Consider the following 19,869-nt stretch of genomic DNA (forward strand, 5'->3'; position numbering starts at 1 on the left):
CCCTTCTACATCTCCTACATCTACTCCCTACTTGCTATTTTATAAGAAATTATAGTGAGCATATTTTCCTTGTGTATATATTAAACAGACCTGGACAAACATTGGCAAAAAAAAGACAGGACGCACAGAAGTAGATCTCTTGCGGAGAGGAAAGACAGCAAAAGCAGTGAAGGGTAAGGTCTTCCATTCTTGCTCTGATCTCGTGGTTTTTAACTCTGCAATTGGTTCTGTGTTTCTTATTTAACAAGATATATGTGTGTGTGTGTGTACATGTATGTGACTTAGATTTAACTCTCTATGTGTGAATGTAAGCTAGCTTTAACTCTGTGTGTATGTATATGTAACTTGGATCCAACTGTACCTATATGTGCACGTAACTATTGTTTAGAATATCATGTTTTAAACAGCAATTATGTGACTCTCCTCCATCTTGGTTGGTGACCTCATCATGATGTAAGCAGCCATGTAGTTGGCAGCCATCTTTTACTAAGGTTAAGGAGTAAGCTTTGTTCATTGTATCTCTTTCTGGACTAAGGAAGCAACAAGTCTCATATATTTCAGATTGGTATGAACTTTTGTAGGATGATAAAAATATATGGTTATATTTGCTACAACATACTGTGTATATGATTCAACTGGCATAAAATATACTCTATGTGTTGATAAATATTTAAGGTTATGAAGATCTATTCAGATTAACAAAACCTAACTTAGAGATTTATACCTAAATACTTACATCTTTACCAGTGTTCAACACCAAGCTTCTAGAGAATTTAAGTAAGTGGCAACAGGTGTTTGATAAATAAGGTATTTGACAAATAAGATAAATATTTTATAATGGAGTGCCTGGTCCCTCTGAGAGGGCTCCTTCCCCAGAGTTGGGCATTTGGGCAGAGGCCCCCATGACCTGTCAAGGGCAATGCTGGCCTCTGTGCTCTCTCCGTTCCTGCTCATGGGCCACACCCCAACTCACAAGCCCCCTTTCTCCTGTTCCTATTTCTCCCTGGGATCTTTCCCTGATCTCTTTTCCTTGCCTTTGCAGGAGACAGCCGTAACAGCTTGGAACAAACTTGTTTTCTGTTTACCCAGGGAATGGCTATTTTGGCTTCTTTACTGAGCCCATTATCTATGATTAAAAGGTTTCATTTTGCTACTAGAAGAGCTTCAATTCAAAATCATTATTGTAAGGCTAAACCTGACAGGAATGGAACATAAGGTCCTTCCTAGTCTTATGAAAGCTGCTAACTTCTGTTAGGGAACAAAAGTAAATAGTCAGTCATCCTTACGGAAGATCAAGTTCTTTAGTTATAGTCATGCTAAATACTGATATAATTAATTACAGGGATAAGCCTTACTTAGTCCTCTGTGTATGTTTTCAAAGTCAAGCTTAAAACAAGTAACTAGACACAAAGTTTACCTATTCAGATATATCGAATAGACAGTCCTCAAATGCTCAGAGATCTGCAGAATATGGCATTTAAAACATTTAATTAAGAAGCTTTTCATGATAGAGAGACATGCCAGCTCCTAGCAGCACCCTTATCTCCTCCAAAGAAGATGGATGGGCACAGAAGAATCTCAATCGCTGCCAAGACCCTCTTCAGAGCACGGGCAACAGGACACTGGAGAGTTGACTGCCTTGAGTTGCCTAGACAAAGGTAGGCTGATCCTCCTACAAGTTCCTACTCCACAGGCAAGTCTGTCAGATCTTCTGAGGCCTGGCAGCTGGAGACTGATGCTGCCCTGAGACCTCAGCCCTCAACGACTATGGAGGACCTTGGGGTGGCTGTCTAGGAAGGCAGCAAGTAAATCTCTGTCATTTTCAATTGCTAATTCAGGTAAAATTAATCCTTCTTGTGGAGGGGCCCCAAAACAGCTTGACCACACAGTTGCCATGACAAGCTTAGGGGCCCTGACATCGCTTCTGTGTCAGACTTACTGGCAGGCAACATCCAGATCCAGGAAAAGACATAAGCTGACACCACTTAGAGATCCACCCAATGATGGTGAAGTACCTAACATCCCAAACATTCCAACCACTCGATGAGGTGACCAGATGTCCCTGAGTTTAGCACACAGCTATTTTTGTTTTACAGATATCCCTAGACAAATGTCAGCCAATCAGAGTCCCGAACCCTGGAAATCCCCTCACCCCAACCTCTGCTATGATAAAAACTCTACCTTGCCTGGGCTCTGGACTCTGCTCTCACTGCTTCCTGGGACAGACAGACAGAGCCCAGAGCTTGAAAATAAAGGCTCTTTGCTTTTCCATGAGGGATTTGGTCTCTGTGGTGGTCTTGTGGGGGTCCCCGTGATCTGGGCATAACACTTCTCAGGACTCTGATGCTACTTGATGACTAGCTTAGTCATAGCTTCATCAGCTTAACAGCAGCGATCAAGGCATCAGCTGCCTTCCCAGTTCTGTGTGTAAAATAAAGGTCACGGGCCTCACTCTCCTAGGGCTAATACTAAGTCTAGATACAGTTCACCTTGCTACCGGACTAAAAAATAAAAAATAAAAAAAAAAAGAGAGAGATAAACTCACAAAACAGGTTTCAATGTAACTTTTTACCATCCTTTATTTAAGGAATTCAATTTGCAGTGACTGCTCTCAGTGATCAGCCACCTGTATCTCCTGGTGAATTAGATAAAACGAAGGTGCTTTAAGATTTGTTGACATGTTGGGGCTGGAGAGATGGGTCAGTGGTTAAGAGCACTGATTGCTCTTCCAGAGGTCCTGAGTGCAATTTCCCAGCAACCACATGGTGCCTCATAACCACCTGTAAGGAGATCTGGTGTTCTCTTCTGGCCTGCAAGGACACATGCAGGCAGAACACTGTATACATAATAAATAAATCACAATCTTTAAAAAAAATGTTTGGCTATGTGCTAATAAAAAGGCTCAAGTGGTGATAAAAAGAAAATGTTTTGAGATACATAAAAGAATGAAACATGTTCCAGACTCTTCTCTCTCACTCTGTTACTGTTCATAACTTTAGCATTAACTGATGGAATTCTGATAAGCTATTAATCTAGCTGTGGCAGAGCACTAAACATCCTACTACCACTATATGATAATAGCCGCAAGCTCAGGATTTTAAATTCCCTTTGGTTGTTTCCTGACTACAAACTTAAAAGGTGTTTTTCGTTGTGCCAAAACATCTGTCACCGTTTTCTGGATAGAAAAAGATGCAAATGGTAAATCTGATGGCTCAGAGTCACCTTTGGCCTTGACTCAGAAGAGCTGCACCCTCTACATGCCCTGCCAGTAAGTGTCTGTTGCCTTGCATTCCTGTCTGCACTCCAGGCTGGCCTTGCTCAGCTAGTTTTGGCTTGCTGCCCAGGCAGGAAGAAAGGACAGGGAGGAAGCGACTGAGCCTGGGAGGGATTGATTAGGTCAGTCCAACTGCAGCCCAACCTCCTACACAGCTCCCTACACAGCTGCAGCTGCAGCATCTTGCAGGGCAGATAAACAGGGCAAGGGTAGATTCTGTGGCTCAGGAGAGAGAATGGGAAACTCCAGAATTCCTGAGTGTCGTGGTTGTCATGGCACAGGTGTGTGGGTTCACTTGGGTCCATGGAAAGAAGACTCAGAGGTGCCTTAAGAATGAATTTAGCCTTTGGTGGCTGCAGAGGGGTCCAGCCTTGAAGGAGTGAAGCACTTGCCCTTCACCTAAGGAGTTTTTATTTTCTCTCTATTTACAGTGTAGCCAGTGCATTTTCGTACCTTCAAAGCAACCTGAAAGGTACTCACAAAGATAAAATGCCAAGTGCAAATTCCTTGATTTCTCAGGTACCATGGCTTTCCAGGTTTCCTGAACCAAGTTTTGCACAGGCCTTGGATCCTTGGGAGACTCTCAGACAAGATTCACATGGGGCGATAAGAGAAACCAAAGGTGCTGGTTAAACAAAGGATGGGGTAGGGCGAGGTGCTACTCTCTGGAGCCAGGCCAGGAGTAGCTCAGCAGAAATGCAGCCACACCTGAGCAAGGGTGAAGATCGTGCACTGGGAGCATGGCAAGGAAGGGGAGGGAGAGCCATAGCCACCCAGGGAGAGAAGAGAGAGAGAGAGAGAGAGAGAGAGAGAGAGAGAACAGGAGGGAAGGGAAGGGACAGGATACACAGACACGAGCTGTTTAGAGTCTGAAATAGCTAAAGATAGAAAGAGAATGTTAACACTTTCAACCAAATCATTTCTGGATCCCCTGTGACTCAAAGACATGAGTTTCTACAACATAAATGTCAGTACAGATTATAAACAGTGGAAATGCTAATGTGTCTAAAATTGATCTTTACACGAACTCAAAGAATTCTAATTCTTGGGAGCTCCAGGGAGTCAACTGGTCAGATGCAGCACTCAATTAAGTACACTATCAATTAACAGCCTAAGCCACCCCACATTTCCTTAACCTTGGGAATCCCCTCCATCATCTACCAAAACCTAAGAAAAAAATTTTCCCCAAAACTTAACTCATCAACTCACCAGGTCCAAACAGTGCCAGCCGGTTCCAAAGAGCCTAGACAACCGTGAAACAACCAGTTACGCCAGGATGTGGCCAGCACCCAAGCTTTCTCAGGTGCGCCACAGATGTCCAATGCCCCCACGTCAACAAGAAGCAGTCTCCAGAACTCGGTGTCCTCATTCCGTCTCACCTACCACCCCTAACTCCTCACCTGTTTATAATAAACAAAAAAGAAGAATGTTTGCATTCAGGCATAGCTGGCCTGCCCCTTGGGGACCTGGCAAAATGTACTTGCTAACATTCAGGCAGATACCTAGCCAGCCCAGGGTCCTACAGCCTTATATCATTGCATAGTCTGTGTGCATATGATAAATGACTGCTTAGTCTCGGCCTCCTCATCAGCTCTTGTGTCCAGAGGCACACTCTGTGTCTCTTCCTTCCCCTCCCCCAATAAATGCTCCACAGGAGTTCTGTCATGTGGGGTGACTTTCTGGGGCCCCTTGGGTCCAACCTACCAAGGTCGCCTTCTGCCATTTTTAAATTAGAGCAGTTAGCCATGAGTAATATCCTGTCACCTCAATGAAAGCAGGTGGTGTGGGAGAGAAAAGCCAGTTGCCGAGGAATTTGTCCCACAGCACAGGGAAAACACAGAGGTGACTGTCAGGCCCAGCAGTCCAGGTGCCACTGTTGCCAGGTACCTTCCCTGTTCCCTTCTCCCATGACCTGAGGACTGAAAGGCTCCAGCAAGGACTTAGTGATCCCAGCTTAGGTGGGACCTGACTTATCACTCTACATACTGACTGACCTCAGAACATGCATATACCAAGCTGCCCAATGCTTTGGACCTACCTAGTGACATGAGTATTTAGCCTACAGTGTTGAAAGGGTGCCAAGCAACTCAAACTATGATCCCACAAAGGAACTCCCAAGGATATAGAATGAGAACCCAGGCTAAAGGCTTCCATACAGCAAGAAAACAATGGCCAGGGGCATTTTCAACAAACAATGTCTTTATTTCTTTCTTACAACAAGTTATGAAGGGGCCCAACAGATGCCCTGAACACTGTCTCTGCTTCACAAGGAAGCAACAAAGAACAAAGATGCTTTCAGCTGTGGGAAGATGGCTTACACAAGGAGGGGCTCTCAGGTCAGTATGCTGCTGGAGAGGATTAAGGAAAGGTTCAGGAGAAGGTTGAACTCGCCCAGACACACAGCTTTTGGAATTACCCCTTCCTCAATCACAGGAGGGAGAAACAAGTCCCTCTCTGTATTAGCAGGTCCTCTTCATTGCAAAGATTGCTCTTGCAGGACAGGGTATAGTAGTAGAAGTAAGTGGAGGTTGGAAGATTTCTAGGGTTATTGAAGGATAATTAAATATAAATGTGCTGTCCTCTATACAGTTCTTGGAGAGCAGGAGCTCCCGAGAGTTTATACCTAGAAAGGATGACATCAGGAAAATTACCACCTTCACATCTTAATTGTAAACCCAGCACCACAGTCAACTACAGCTGACTCCATAACCTTAAATTGAGGCATTGTAGGTGGATTTTTCTGTCTCAACAGCCAGCTTCCAAATAAACCACATGGAGACTTCTTATTAATTTTGGAAGCTCAGCAGATAGCATAGGGTTGTTTCTCACTAGTTTGTATAACTTAGATTAACCCATTTCTATTAATTTACATGCTGCAACGTGGGTCATGGCTTGGTACCTCATATCCTACATGTCATGCTTCCTCTGCATCTGACTGGTGACTCCACCCTTCTTCTCAGCATCCTCTCTGCCCTGAAAATCCTGCCTAGCTATTGGCCATTCAGCTTTTTATTAAACCAATCAGAGTGACACTTTTAAACAGTGTACAAAATGACTATTTCACAAGACATTGTCAAGAATGCTTGAGAGAAATCATACAAGTACACAAGAGGGCCTGATTGCTCCAGTACCAACTTCTACACTTGCCTTTCTATGCATTACTACCATCTTTACATCTGTCACTGTCCCTCCCCACTTGACACTTTGGTCTCAGGACACACAGCTACATAAATGAAATATCCTGTTCAGTTCTGGTTCTAATATTACCGTAAGCATTACCAAGGTCTAGAGTGAAACACTGACCAGAAGCTATGCTCTTTGAGACTCCAGAGAGGATTAAGGGCACAAAGAAGTGCCCGCATTCACAACTCCAGGATAAACTCCCTCCCAACCCCCACCGGACTTTCCAAGCTTTGGCATCTATGTACAGAGCACAGGGGCCCTTGATGACATGTTCTCCAGCACATATCAGATGGCCCGTTGCAAGCAAGACTCCATAGAGAGCGAGACCATCATCAGGACTAGTTTCAGCCAACTGGAGTTGTGTAAAGTGAGCCCCACTGGCAACACCCTGCTGGAAGCGCTGGGCTGAAGGCTCCAGGCTTTGCTGCTGCTTGCTCCCCCTGGAGCCTGAGCCATTACTGAGTTCTTCTGATGTGGGACTCACCCTGACTACTTTACCATCCACAGCCCTGAGACTTGTCTGCTGCACAAGAGCAGAAGGACCTTGTGATCAGGACCCAAGCAGCCCCCTCCACCACATAAACTCCGTGTCAATCCATAGTTAAGCTTCAGCTCTCTGTCAGGGATGTCTACTCAGTTTTGATGAGTCCTCTCTTCACAAATCATCCAACTCCCAATATTTCCTCATCCCAGGGTGGCCTCCCTGCCTACTGGGCTGCTTAGAAAGGTTCCTTCCTGTCAAGGATCCAGCAGATCCTTCCCTCACAATAATTCTCCATGGAAGCTCAATTGCACTTCCATGGAGAAATAACTCCACATAGCTCCATTTATGAGGCCCTTGTCGGTGCTCAACATCACACACTTCCATTAATTGCATGAGCTCATGTGGGGAACCATGGAAAATGTATGCATTTGGCCATTTCTGTCTTGGTCTCATAGGGTGACTTCCATTTGTTAATGGTATTATCAGGTTGCCTGTGGTGGATGTTGGCAAAGTAAAGCCTACTTTAGCAAGTCCAGTCCCTCAGCTGCCTCTTGAAACAAACCCCTGTTGGAACAAATCAGCAATGTGTTAACCAGGGCTACCTACCCCCAGACAGAGGCAGGAGTCTTCTTATTCAGGCTGTTCTATCAGAGCAATAGAAAGTATGTAATACAGCATGTAAATGCACAAGATCAGAAACTAACATGCGTGCAAAGATTCACAAAAGCTGAACTAGGGTGTCTGCCCATATGAATAGAGGGACCCCCTGGGACAAAGGCGTGGATGGGCCACAGTAGTCCCATTCCCTGATGTTCAGGATGTGTAGACTGTCAGCCTACCACCAACCACAGGCTCTTGGCTCCATGAACAGATGTACATTGCCCTATCAGTGGGCGGAACCCAGCACCTGTGAACAGAGGAGTGGTGGATCTGGCTGCAAAGAGAACAGACTGAGCCTGTCCCCCAAACTTGTGCAAGTAGGCTTACTCACCCTGTGACCTAATACAGATACTTACGTATGGCAATTACCACACAGCGTCTGTTATTACTGTCATAGGTACGCTCATATAAGCAGTTGAAGGTATTTGTGACTGCACACAAATAACACTGAAATACCTCTGAAGATGGAAAAAACACTACTGTGGGATTTTTCCCCAAGAAGTTTTTTCACCATTACACTACCATACACTCCCTGCATGGTGCACTGTGCTTTGACCAGTGGTGCATGTAGACTAGGAACATGGGGGCTGAAGGGTATTACACACTGCTGCTCCAGTGCCCCATGTGAGTCTGACTTGTGATATGTGCTCATCTGTTGACCAGAACAGATGTGTACAGAAACCATTATGAAATTTGCTAAACAATTTCTAACGCTTGTGTTACCGGGACATTTCACCAAGGTTTGTCTGCCATACTTGAGGCACTTGGCTCTTCTCAGCATCCAAAGGATCTGCACATAGTCTGGACTGGAGGGTCATCACTGAACATCCATTGTGCCTCTGAGGTCTGAGCCATAGCACATGACATCTGGGGTGCATGGCATACATGTTAGTTTCATGGCCAGTTCTGTCTCTCCTGGCACATGAAAATGTGTCACAAGTGACATCATAGGCTTTCACTGTTGACATGAGATACCATTTCTGATGCTGGATTCCTTTTGCAAAACACTCAAACAATACAAAGAAACTTTAGGAGAGGGGTCAGGAAGAGAGTAACAAGGCTGTTTGGAGCCAGACAGGAAGGCAAAGCCAGCATATGGGCTCACTTGAATGACCACAATAGGAGGCTGCGTGTATATGGGAGGGGGGGGCAGTGACAGACAAAGGACAGTAGGCCTCCAGAGCCATTCCCTGGCCTTGAATCACACCTGTCAGATCCTAGACAAGAAGCTAGCCTGGCCACAGTCAAAGGGCCCCAAGGGATAAATGAGAGATTGCAAGTCCTCAAACAGAAGGAAACTGCTGACCTCCTGGGATACCAAAAAGGCTGTGTGACTAGCTGACAGGCCGGAAGGTGAGGAAGGGGCTGGAGTTGGGCACCAAAACAAAGCGGTAGGCCATCTGCACATCCTCTGGCCTGGGTGTCTCCACCGTGAAGGATTTCAGGATCTGGAACACAAGGGACAATCCATCTGACCTCCTCAGCAGGGCAGAGCACTGGCCCATCTCCAGCAGAGCTGCTCAGTGCTGCCACCATGCTGTAAAGAGGACCTCCTGTGGGACCACAAGAGCCTAGACCTACCCTAGAGACCAACCCACCTACAAAGCTGCCATTAAGGACCGATCTAGGCTCTGATTGTCCACACTACTTACAGGGCCATCCTACTTGAACTCTTAAGGCCCTTACCTCCCTGGATGCCTGCTCTGGTGAGGCACACACCTCAGGCTCAGATAAATTCTGAAGGACTGTCCCACTCGCCCACCCCTACACATCCATCCCAATCCCCAGGATCCCACAGGCACCACCCAGAGCTTCTCACATAGTGCAGCAGGAGCATTATCTCCACGTGAGCCAGTCGCCTCCCCAGGCACTGGCGCACCCCAAAGCCAAAGGACAGGTGTTGGAAACTCCTTTTATTCTCCAGCCAGCGCTGGGGCATGTACCGCTCAGGCCTTGGAAATACTGAAGGGTTTCGTCCCATGCAGTAGAGATTCACATTGAGGACTGTCTGTGGGCAGAAGCCAATGGCAAGGTCAGCCTCCTCTTTGAGGAGAAGCAGAAGAGTGCAATTGGTGAGCCTGTAGGAATCACTCACCCCAGCAGGGACATGGTAGTTCCGAAGCACCACGTCAGAGCTTGAAACTCTCTCCAAAAAGCTGGCAACAGGATAGAGCCTGGAGGTGAGGAAGCAACAGGACAGACCTCAGCTGAAGGGCTTCTCCTGTCCACATCTGCCCCTTTCACCCTCACGTCCCCAGAGGGTGTGGTTCCTGGCTATGCTGAGCTCAGCCAACCACCAGAGGAACATTACCCTCCAGCCATAGGAAGAAGAGCAAGGAACATGGCTACCCTCAGATCCCAGAAAAGAGAGGGCACAAACAGCAGGGAAAGGGCAGGCAGCACCTACCTCAAGGTCTCCTTAAGGGCAGCCTGCAACAGGGGCAGGTCCGACATGGCCCTCTGAGGGTTTGCCGCAATGCTGGCCTCGGCTGCCAGGCTCTCCTGCCGAAGTGTCCGCTGAATGTCTGGGTTCCGAGCCAGCTCAAAGAGGGTCATTATCAAGGGGACTGCTGTCTGCCATATTCAGAGAGCAATCTCACACACCAGCCCTGACCCTCCCAAAGGGCACCCCTACTGTGAAGATACCCTGCCCTAGGAAAATTGCATGGCCATAGCAACACGGGACACTCAGAGCCCTGACCCTCCTCAAATGTTCCCCTTAACGTCTAGCCCTACATCCTAGGGAAGACCCCAACATCCCAGACCTGACCAACACCTCAGCACCTTCAGAGGTGAGTGCTCACAAACTGATCCAATGCCCAATGACATGGTCTTTCTGTGTCACTAAAGCAAACTGTGCCACACACATCTACCTTTCCCAATACCTGATTTGCATTGGCTGTCCACATGCCCCTCTAGATTGGCCTTAATGTCCTCTAATGGGGTCGTAGCTCTTCACACTGACCCCTGACTGGTATGAGCCCTGAGCCTCTAGATCCAAAATGCCTCTTTCAATGGTGTGGCCCACAAAAGCAGTCTCTTAGGTGTCTTCCTGAAGTCACTGGTCTGTCCCCATTGTTCACATCAGGCTTATCAGCTTGGATTTATACTGGCTTATTGGCATAAGACCTGGTGCATGGCCCTTCCTAATGGGAACCAGTTCCTTGTCGGACTCATCCAGCCCTGTGTCCCCTGCTTCAGGTAGCTTCCTGCCTCCCCAAGCCTTGGAGGAAGTGCATATAACTCTGGCCTTTCAGACTCCCTTTTATGGGCTCTCTGGTCTCTGCTTACACTGTTCCTGAAGCTCTGGCTTCTCATCCCCACAAGGCCTTTGCTGGTCCTCATCCCCTCCCAAATACTATTCTATGGTGGAAGCATTGTGGTCTCTGTTCTTACTCTTTCTTCTCTAGAACTTGAGGCCTCTGTTCCTAATCAAGAAGCCTAGCCCAGAGCAGTCTCTTGAAGAGGGGTCCTTCAATAGCCATGAAACTTGTACCTGGACCCATGTTTCCTACTAGACTGATGTAGTGGGAAGACATCCCAGCCTTGGCCTGGATTTCCAACCCCCATTGAGGCTTCAGTAATAATCACGCACAAAAGGCGGGGCTGAAGGAGGAAGCTGAAGACCCAGGATCAAGAGGAGAGGCCGCTCTTGGTTCCAGGACCCTAACGCTGGAGGTAGACCGAGCAGAATTCTCCAGAGAACATTGCCAGACTGAGCCATACCTTTCCGAGACCCTACAACCTACCTATCCCTTCATTTGTAAGTTACCCCACAAAATAAACCTCCCTTTTAACTACGTGGAGTGGCCGTTATAATTTCACCTATAGACTGCACTTCTAACTTCTCCCTTCTGTGTCAGTGGGCAACTTGGGTGTTGATTGCTCCCTCATCCTTGTATTTCCCTGCATCTGCCTCTAGTTCACACTCACGGGGAAGCCTGCTCCACAGTGCAGCTGAGAACTCTGGGCTGCTCACCATCCTCCTAGGCTCACAGCATGCTCATGCACTGGAGGAAGTGAGGGGTAGTCTGATGTTTGTGTGGCTTTTCTAACCTGACTTCTGCCTGGACTTGGATGTACAGGTCTTGTCCACAAACTCCCCAGCTAGGATCCCCTTTCCTTTGCTCAGATATTTCAGTGGCTTCGCAGAGAATGGCTATGATAAGGGAACAGGATTGAGTGACCCAGGTGAGGAGGGAACTGTGCTTTGGGGGAACATCAGGGGATGTCAGGGTGGAATTCATGCTCTGTGGGATCCTGACCGTGTCCACACTTCCAGCAGTGAGTTCCAAAGTATTGGCCTGGATGCCATCCAGTGGTAGAGCACCCTCTGCTATCAGCTCTGATATGACACTCCAGGACTGAAGGCCACCCTTTGCCACCTCTTGATACACATTCTTAATAGATTTTGTGACTGTAGAAGAAGAGACAACATAGAGTCATGATGCCAGGACAGGCCCCTCAACATCATCCCAGCTAATCATGTCCCTAGCACCTCAGTCTTCCAGCTTGTGGGCCACCATTTTGGGGGCATACAACAATTCCACACACTGTGGAATCAAAGGGGAAGGTCCTTAAGCAATCCCTGCTCTTGAAAATAAATGAAAGTTAATGGGAATCATGTGACCATTGTCCACTGCCCCACAGTGCTGCCCAGGTCAGTGGTACTCACCATGCTCAGAAATGAAATCCCAGGACTCAAAATGTTCTTTCCACACCCGGCTGCTTGTCCAGCGAGTCAGGCTCCCAGGCAAGAATAGGAGCTGTGTGGTGGTCTTGAACATAGATTGCAAGGCATTGAGGAACTTCACACCGCTAGAGTTCGTGCCATAGCCAATGAGGCCCAGCCGCTCCCCAAAAAGAACAAAGTGACTGGCTGCAGAGAGAATATTATCACTGAGCTGAGGTGGTCCCTGGTCTCCATGCTGTCTCTCACTTCCTCTATCTTAGCCTCTGCTTTCCCAGTATCCCTCAAGCTGGATCCTCCCCCAGGTCACACCTTCTATGGTATAGTGGAACACACTGGAATAAAAGTCCATGGAGAAGCTTCCACGGGCATTCAACATCATCTTCTTCTTCAGGGTCTCCAAGAAGTCCCTTGCTACTATGTCCACCATGGGGACAAACTTTTGAACGGCCTTTGGTGACAGCACACTTGGGTTCAGCCTCATTCGGTTGAAGCGCCATTCAGGCCCATTTCTGCAGGACACAGAGCAGGGTTACAGAACCTCCCAGGAAAGGCCTGTCCCGGGCTTATGCCTCCTTCTGCCTCTCAAAGAAATTGAGTATAGATTGTCAGGCTCAGAAGCAGGCTCTGAAGGTCTTGTCCCCACTTCTTTCGTCCAATACAGCCTCTAAATATAGCACAGAGGTCACTAAGTCTATATGGACTTAGCACATCCACACTCAGGGAGAAGGATCCTCTGCTGTCATCTCTGCCCACTTGGCCTATACCACCACTTCCCAGAGGAGAAGCCCTCATAGAGCTCATCCACCCTGTCAGTCATGTAGAGTGTGTGGTCTCTGAGTCATCAGTCTCAGCCTGTCTCAGCTAAGGAATCCCATCTTCCCTAGGGCAGGCGCCACAGCAGAGGAGCACTCACAACATGCACAAACCACAGCCCAGGACATGGGGCTCCCATGGAGATTTTCTAGTAAATGATAGGCAGGACTTTGCACACTGAGCCACACATGCAGAATGCCTGTCCTTTGGTGTGTTAAAGCCTGCAACAATGGACAGTGACCACATGCACATGTACATACACACATGTACCTACACAAGACCTCAAAAACATTTGTGAACACCTTTAGTCCATATGTGTATAGACCTAAGAGAACAGCTGTGCACACTGAGGCATATACACATTCCTTCAGAGAGTGAAGTCTTAAATCTGGACACATAACATGCTCACACTTTCAAATAAACAATAAGAAGTTAAATACCACAAATACACAGATTCAAGACACATGCCCATACATGTACACATGGCTCTGCCCTGTGATCTGTTGACAATTTCCTTGCTTCCAGATGATTTCGCCCAGGGCTCTAAGGAACTCATTTCCCTAAGCCATTACTAAGAAAGCACTGCTCCTGTTGTTCTCTCAGGTAGTTGTCCACAACCTGACTTCCTTTTCACTCCCAGGAGTATAACCCTTTGCCACTCATGTAGCCTAAGCCCCAGAAGCCCCAAGTGCCTCTCCAGATGTGCATCCAGCAGCAGGAGGGAGCTATCTCCTCTCTCACCACACCATTCAGTGTTTGATTGTGAGCCCACAAGAGCCACCAGCTTCCTGCTCTCCACAACTCCACTGCCAGCACTGTCTACCTCAAATCCCTGGGAGTGAAGCCACTTTTAAAGATTCGTGGCTGGACATCAGGCTGTGACGGAAGAAGCTATGGCCCTGAGCCAGTGGCTCCCCACACCCCCACCTTCTTGGAGAACTGTTATAAGCTGTTGGAAGGAGAGCCACACCCTGGGAAAGATCTGTTCAGAGTAAGGGCTGGACGGAACGTCATAGTTTCTCTCATACCTACTTGGCCATCTCCCTCCTTCCCAGACCCACAACCTCCATGACTTGGTACCGATCTATGCTTGGCAGTGCCTGGTCTTCACATTCACCCCAGCCAGTTCTGCATCCTATGGTCAGGACTACAGCCTGACCTCCCCCCTCATTCCCAATGTCCACTCACAGCAAGAACACGCCACGTCTCAGGCCACGCTGTTCTCTGTGGGCCACCCAGGTTTCCAGGAGAAGGCGGCAGGGCTGTTTGTTGTCTACTTGGAATATCTTCTCAGCATCCTGTGGCATCATCACACATACAGCCTGTTTTCTTCCTATGCTGTACCTGTGGGGTGCAGAACAGAGCCCTGCTGGGGGTGGAATGCCCTCCATCTGAGCACCAGCAAAACCAGCCCTGTCTGTGTGCTCTCTCACCTCAGCCTCTCCTAGCCCTTGCTTTCTCCTTGGGAGGGCTCTCCCACTGTATGCCTGACTCCTGTCCACTTCAGCAATCCTGGCACTCTGTCCTCTCAGCCATGAGCAGTGCCTTTCTCTGTCCACATGGAGAACCATGGTCTCCAGGAGTCAGGCCCATAACCTCTGATGTTCCCTCCCTGTCTTCCTAAGGAGGGAGGGCCTGGTGCCTATTGGGGAATGCAGAGCCTGAGCAACCAGAGGGTCAGAAAGCTCTGTCTGTGCTCAGCTATGGGTCAGCAAGGCCCTTACCTGAAAATGGGCCCCAGCTCCTTGAAGGCCTGATGAATCTCCAGGTGCAGGTTCTCCTGGCCCTGCTCCCTAAGGATCTGAAACATCTTCAGCCACTTGTTTTTGGAATGCAGTGGGATGGCTTCAAAGGGCTGCAGTGTCTTGGGGGCCGGTGCTGCTGTGGTGCTCAATGCCCTTATCCTGTGCAGGCACTGCCAGGATCTTGCCAGCCACACATCTGCCTTTGCCCTGAGTGCCATTGCTGCCCTCTCTCTTCTTCAGCCCCGGCCTTTTATCTTGCCTCAATCTGCTGACTGACAGGTTGTTGCTGCATATGTCCCTGGACTTGCCCTAGAAATCTATCTGGAGCTGAAGGCTCTGCCAGAGGTAGAGGAAGGAGATGGCATTCTGCCTGGTCCTGTCTCTGCAATGCCTGCTGGAAGGTGAGAGTTGAGGCCAGGTGCAGAATCTACACAGACATCTGAAGAATTTCTACTGGTGGGCACAACCCTCTCCCTCCTTCCCATGTTGAGAATAGTCAGATGGAGAGATTCTGCCTTATTGTGGAGCCGTGAATGACACTGGTTTCATAAGTGGAATTTCCTATCTTCCCACTTCTGAAAAGCTGCAGAAGTCAGCTATTATCTTTGTTCAGGGGGTATCTCTGAAGGCTCTCTTTCTCCTGCTCCCACCCACCCACCCCACCTCTCTGTGTGTCCCCTTCTCTCTTATTCACATACCTGAAACCTCTGCTAGAGCACTCTCCAGGTGTCTGAGGGAAGCCTCCACTTCCCATTCTGTTTTGGTCATATCAGCTCTCATCTTCTGACCTGATCTCTGGCCCTTCCCCAATTAATCTCCCCCTTCAACACCCAATCATGACCATTGTGGTACCCAGTTCTTACTCATAGAAGAAATGCATCCTTAGGGTCTGCGTTCAAGATGAGGTACATTTAGGGTCCACCAGGATTCCAAATAAGTTGGAGGCAATAGGTTCCTGTCTTTCCCTGGCTAGCAGCTGCGGCCTGTTTGTCTAGTCACTCACTTCTGCAGAATCTTAAACGAAACCTGTCTCATGTTCTCTTGTATTAGGGCAGTGAGGTCCAGGTCTGTAAGGCTCTAGAGGAGAGCAAGGACTATGTTGTGAATGGCTGTAGAGACTGTTGTGTGATAGTCCAGGAGGCATCTGGCTGCATTCTACCCACGACTTGGAAATTTGAATGTGGCCAAATCAAAAGTAATAGACTAAGTTGCCTGGTGGTGGAATTTCAAGAGAGCACAACATTCAAGCTGGGGTGGATTTCTAGCTGCTCTTAGTCAGATTTACAGCGAGAGAAGCAGAAAGATGAGCAAACTTGTGGTTTGGTGGAAAAAGAGGTAATATGGTGTACATAGTGGATAGAAGGTCATGGTAGGTATTCCATTAGAGAGACTGACCCATAAGGAACCCTCACACTTGCACTTGAATAAGAGGAACAGCATCTACAGGCAAAGACCCCATGCTTGGGGGGAGCTTCCACATCCAGTCTTTGCTGAGACTCAGGACAGAATGCAAACTCATTTGGAAAACTTCCATTCCAAAAGAAAGGGACCTTACAGAGACCCCCCAGGGCATCTATCTCCAGCAGATCCATCTAGGGGAACGTTTTCCCAGTTTCATACAGGGCGATGTCCAGACACCAGTGTAGCTGTGGTAGAAGGCACCTTTGGCAGTACCTCAAGCTGGAAGCAGAACTCTGGCATCATCCACATGATGCTGATTTTGGAGGGATGCAGGGTGCACCAGTGAGAAGCAGGGTGAAAGAGACTTTTGCCAACTTTCCAGAAAGCTGCTGACAGAAAGCCAGACAATGTGAAACTCTTGAATGGGCTGTGAAGGAAGCAGTGAGGAGGAATCCTATACTGCAAAAGGAGACCTCAGGATATGGGAGATACCAGAAATGCAGATGTCTTGCAAGAAGAGCTACAGATGCTCAGTAGAATTTGGTCGATGAAGATAATGTTCTGCACTCAACAGAGCTGGAGAGGTAGGGCTTGCCAAGCCCACTGAGCCCAGATGATGCCATCTTGAGCTCATGATGCCAACCAGACATCCAACTTAAGCATTTGATGTTTGAGTTCCACTCTTGCTTTGGTCTGATCTTCACTTCCTGTGTCCTGTGAGGGTTAGCTTCAGTTGTTAACTTGGATCACCTGAGAAGAGGGTCTCAATGAGGGATGGTCGACATTTAGTTGGTCTGTCTATGGGTGACTAGGTCTTAATTAAGTTCACTGATATGGGAAGACCAGGCTGCTGTGGGCAGCACCATTCCCTGAGCAAGGAGCCTAAACTACTGACAAATGAAGAAATCAAGCTGACTGAAAGTGATCAAATAATCGGGCACATGTTTCTGCTTTTGACTGTAGATGTGATGTGACTAGCCACTTGAAGTTTCTGCCTCAATGTCCCGTCAATGATAAGCTGTAACTTGGAATTGTCAGCCAACCAAACCCTTTCCCTCCTAAGCATTTTGTTTTGTAAATTGGGCTTTTTTTCCCCACAACAACAGAGATGAACCTAGGATTAACCCCCATTTCTCCCTTTAAAATGGAGACAGATACCCTGAGCCTTTGTACATGAGGAAAGCACTACTTGGTGTTTAATCTTTATAAGGGGCACAGTAAAGAGATCGCCTCGAGTCCCAGGAGAGACTTTAGACTTTTGAAAAGTGTTGCAACAGCTAAGTCACATGGACTTTTAAAGTCAACTAGAAGATCTTTGGATTGTGAGGTGATGAGCTTATTGGTGTCAGGGACAGAATGCTGTGGTTTGTCTGTACGATGTCCCCCACAGATTCATGTCTTTGAACACTTGGTGCCCAGCTCATGGCTCTGGATTTGGAAGTTGTGGAGTGTTGGGAAGTTAAGGACTAACTGGAGAAAGAGGCCATCTGGAGGAAAGGTTGAAGCTTTGTGTTTTACCCATGTTCTGCCATCAAGACATAAAAAGATGAGGAGGCCAAACTTGAGGCTCCTGCCACCTGTGTGTCTTACAAGAGGACATAGGGCATATAAAATGTGTGGCTTGCTTTTCTTTTCCTCCTTCCAGTCTCTAGTCTCTACAGCCATTGGTGGGTTCCTTGTGATCCTATAGGTGGTTTTAGTTCGTTCTATTTCTGCTGGTGAACCCAAAGCTGTGTCGTTACCTGATTGCTATGGAGAAGTATGAGCTTGATGTGACTTTTATGTAGAGACTGTGTATGGTGTGAGAAGCCGTGGGTCACTAGAGATGAAGAGCAATGACTGATTTGGGCTCCTGATCCCTTAAGACACGTGCCTGTCAGTCAGTGCAGTCACCTGCATAAGCTGCCTCACAAAACTCACAGCCCAGGAGACTGAAACTAGACATCTGTGGGTGACAGCACCAGACATGGCACAGTCCAAGATCAAGAACACCAGCGCCTCATGAAAACTCCTTTATAGACGCAAAGGAAAACAAGGCTGGAAGTAAACGGTGTAGGTAAGAGTGGAAATTCTCACAAGGAAACAGCAGAGTGAACACAAGTGAACACCACTACTGAGGGCAGGAGTCGGGGGTCAGCAAAGGCCTTGACCCACAAGGACACTAAAACACAGCACAGCAACACTCCCTAAGCAGCAAAATCAGCTCACAGAGAGAAATTCTGATAACAGATCACTAACATTGGATCTGGTTTAATTTTTTTTCTGTAATTTTAATATTGTCACTTTTCACATCCTTGGCTCATTTATTGCTAAGAGGTATTTTGAGTGACTGTGAATGAAAAGAATTTGTAATTGCTGTCTGTGCATGTCCAGTATGGGCAAACAATATTCTTGCCCCTTTCTTAAATGCAGAGCTTTTAAATCTTGTTGGTTTGTAAAGTCTCTAGGTGTTCCCAGGTAGAGAGCCATATCTATAAGTAGAAATCAAGATTAGCCATCATGAGGAACATTCATATGACAACATCGGTATGGAACCCAGGTTTTGTGCAATAACTTAAAAAATATTAGTATTAAAGAATTAATCATTATAACACACAGGCCCATCGCTTTGAGCCTTGATGAGACAGCATGTCAGAAGCCAAGGGCAGCTGCAGAAGATGGCTCACCTTGTGACTCTGAGGAAATGGAAGACCTGAGACCCAAACAGCCCCTTTCAAAACACATCCCTGAAGCCCAAATTCCCTCCCAATGAGCTATACCCCATAAAAATCCCTCCACCTCACAAAACTGCCATGAGGTAGAATCCTTTCCCTTGGTGTGAGGGGACTCTTAGCCACAGGTGCTCTCTGCTTAGCAGGTTCTATTACTTGGCTCCGAACATCATGTCAGAAGATTCAACAACACAACTGACTTCTCACAACCCAGAGAAGACTGGGTGAAGTAGATAACACAGCAGGAATTGTCTGACTTCTTTCCATGGCTTGCAGAAGACCAACTTCTAGTCATCCCTGTGGAGGCTCTCTGGGCCTGTGTCCACACTGTCTTGTGAGGCGCTCTGGGGGATTGCATGAGGCACAGCCCAGTAGCCTCATTTCACATGAATTTCCGGGTTAAGGCCCCATCTCCACAGTGACTCAACATAAAGACCGTGGACTTTGGAGTTTGGCACACAACGCTCAGGTAGACACACTTCAGTACTGAGAACAGGGGATCCTGGGAAATAGTTGTTTTAGGACAAAACTTCTTTTCCCTAGACTCTCACAGCTCTGAGGAAACCCCCAAGAAGATTGTGTTTGAGCTACTTTCACAATTCATGAGATGAAAGCTTTGTCCAAGGGACACTGGCCCTTGACCTCCTGAAGGAAGACAACCATCCCCGGAGAGACTCGCACATTATCAGGGCTCCAGAAGTCCTCTTGCCTGCATCTCTGATCTCACCACTACCCTGCCCTTAGCAAGTGCATATGTCCCTGCACTTATATATGCTTTGCTGAGTTACCAGTTCATATGCTCCAACTCCATTGTCAAGCTACTTGAAGAAAAACACAGAGACAGCTTTTTATCTGTCTATCTATATATCTCTATCTGTAAATAGTCTACTTATCTATCTGCCCCA

The 19,869-nt window shown here is 47.5% G+C and overlaps 1 protein-coding gene across 2 annotated transcripts; it reads right to left on the reverse strand.

The window, feature by feature from the left end:
- Positions 1 to 8,935: 8,935 nt before the first annotated feature.
- On the reverse strand, positions 8,936 to 15,087 carry LOC118597357 (cytochrome P450 11B1, mitochondrial-like). 2 transcript variants are annotated; one of them, XM_036208866.1, is made up of 9 exons: positions 14,832 to 15,087; positions 14,296 to 14,451; positions 12,604 to 12,803; positions 12,277 to 12,480; positions 11,867 to 12,018; positions 10,009 to 10,175; positions 9,697 to 9,775; positions 9,421 to 9,609; positions 8,936 to 9,049 (listed from the first exon to the last, which is right to left on the reverse strand). In XM_036208866.1, exons 1-9 carry the CDS (start codon positions 15,068 to 15,070, stop codon positions 8,936 to 8,938), a joined length of 1,500 nt encoding a protein of 499 aa, XP_036064759.1. In that variant the 5' UTR covers positions 15,071 to 15,087. The 2 variants fall into 2 exon arrangements, with proteins under 2 accessions (XP_036064759.1, XP_036064760.1); XM_036208867.1 differs by lacking the exon at positions 9,421 to 9,609.
- Positions 15,088 to 19,869: the final 4,782 nt, after the last annotated feature.

The sequence above is a fragment of the Onychomys torridus genome, chromosome 16 (genome assembly GCF_903995425.1).
Source record: "Onychomys torridus chromosome 16, mOncTor1.1, whole genome shotgun sequence".
In the NCBI taxonomy this organism is placed as follows: domain Eukaryota; kingdom Metazoa; phylum Chordata; class Mammalia; order Rodentia; family Cricetidae; genus Onychomys; species Onychomys torridus.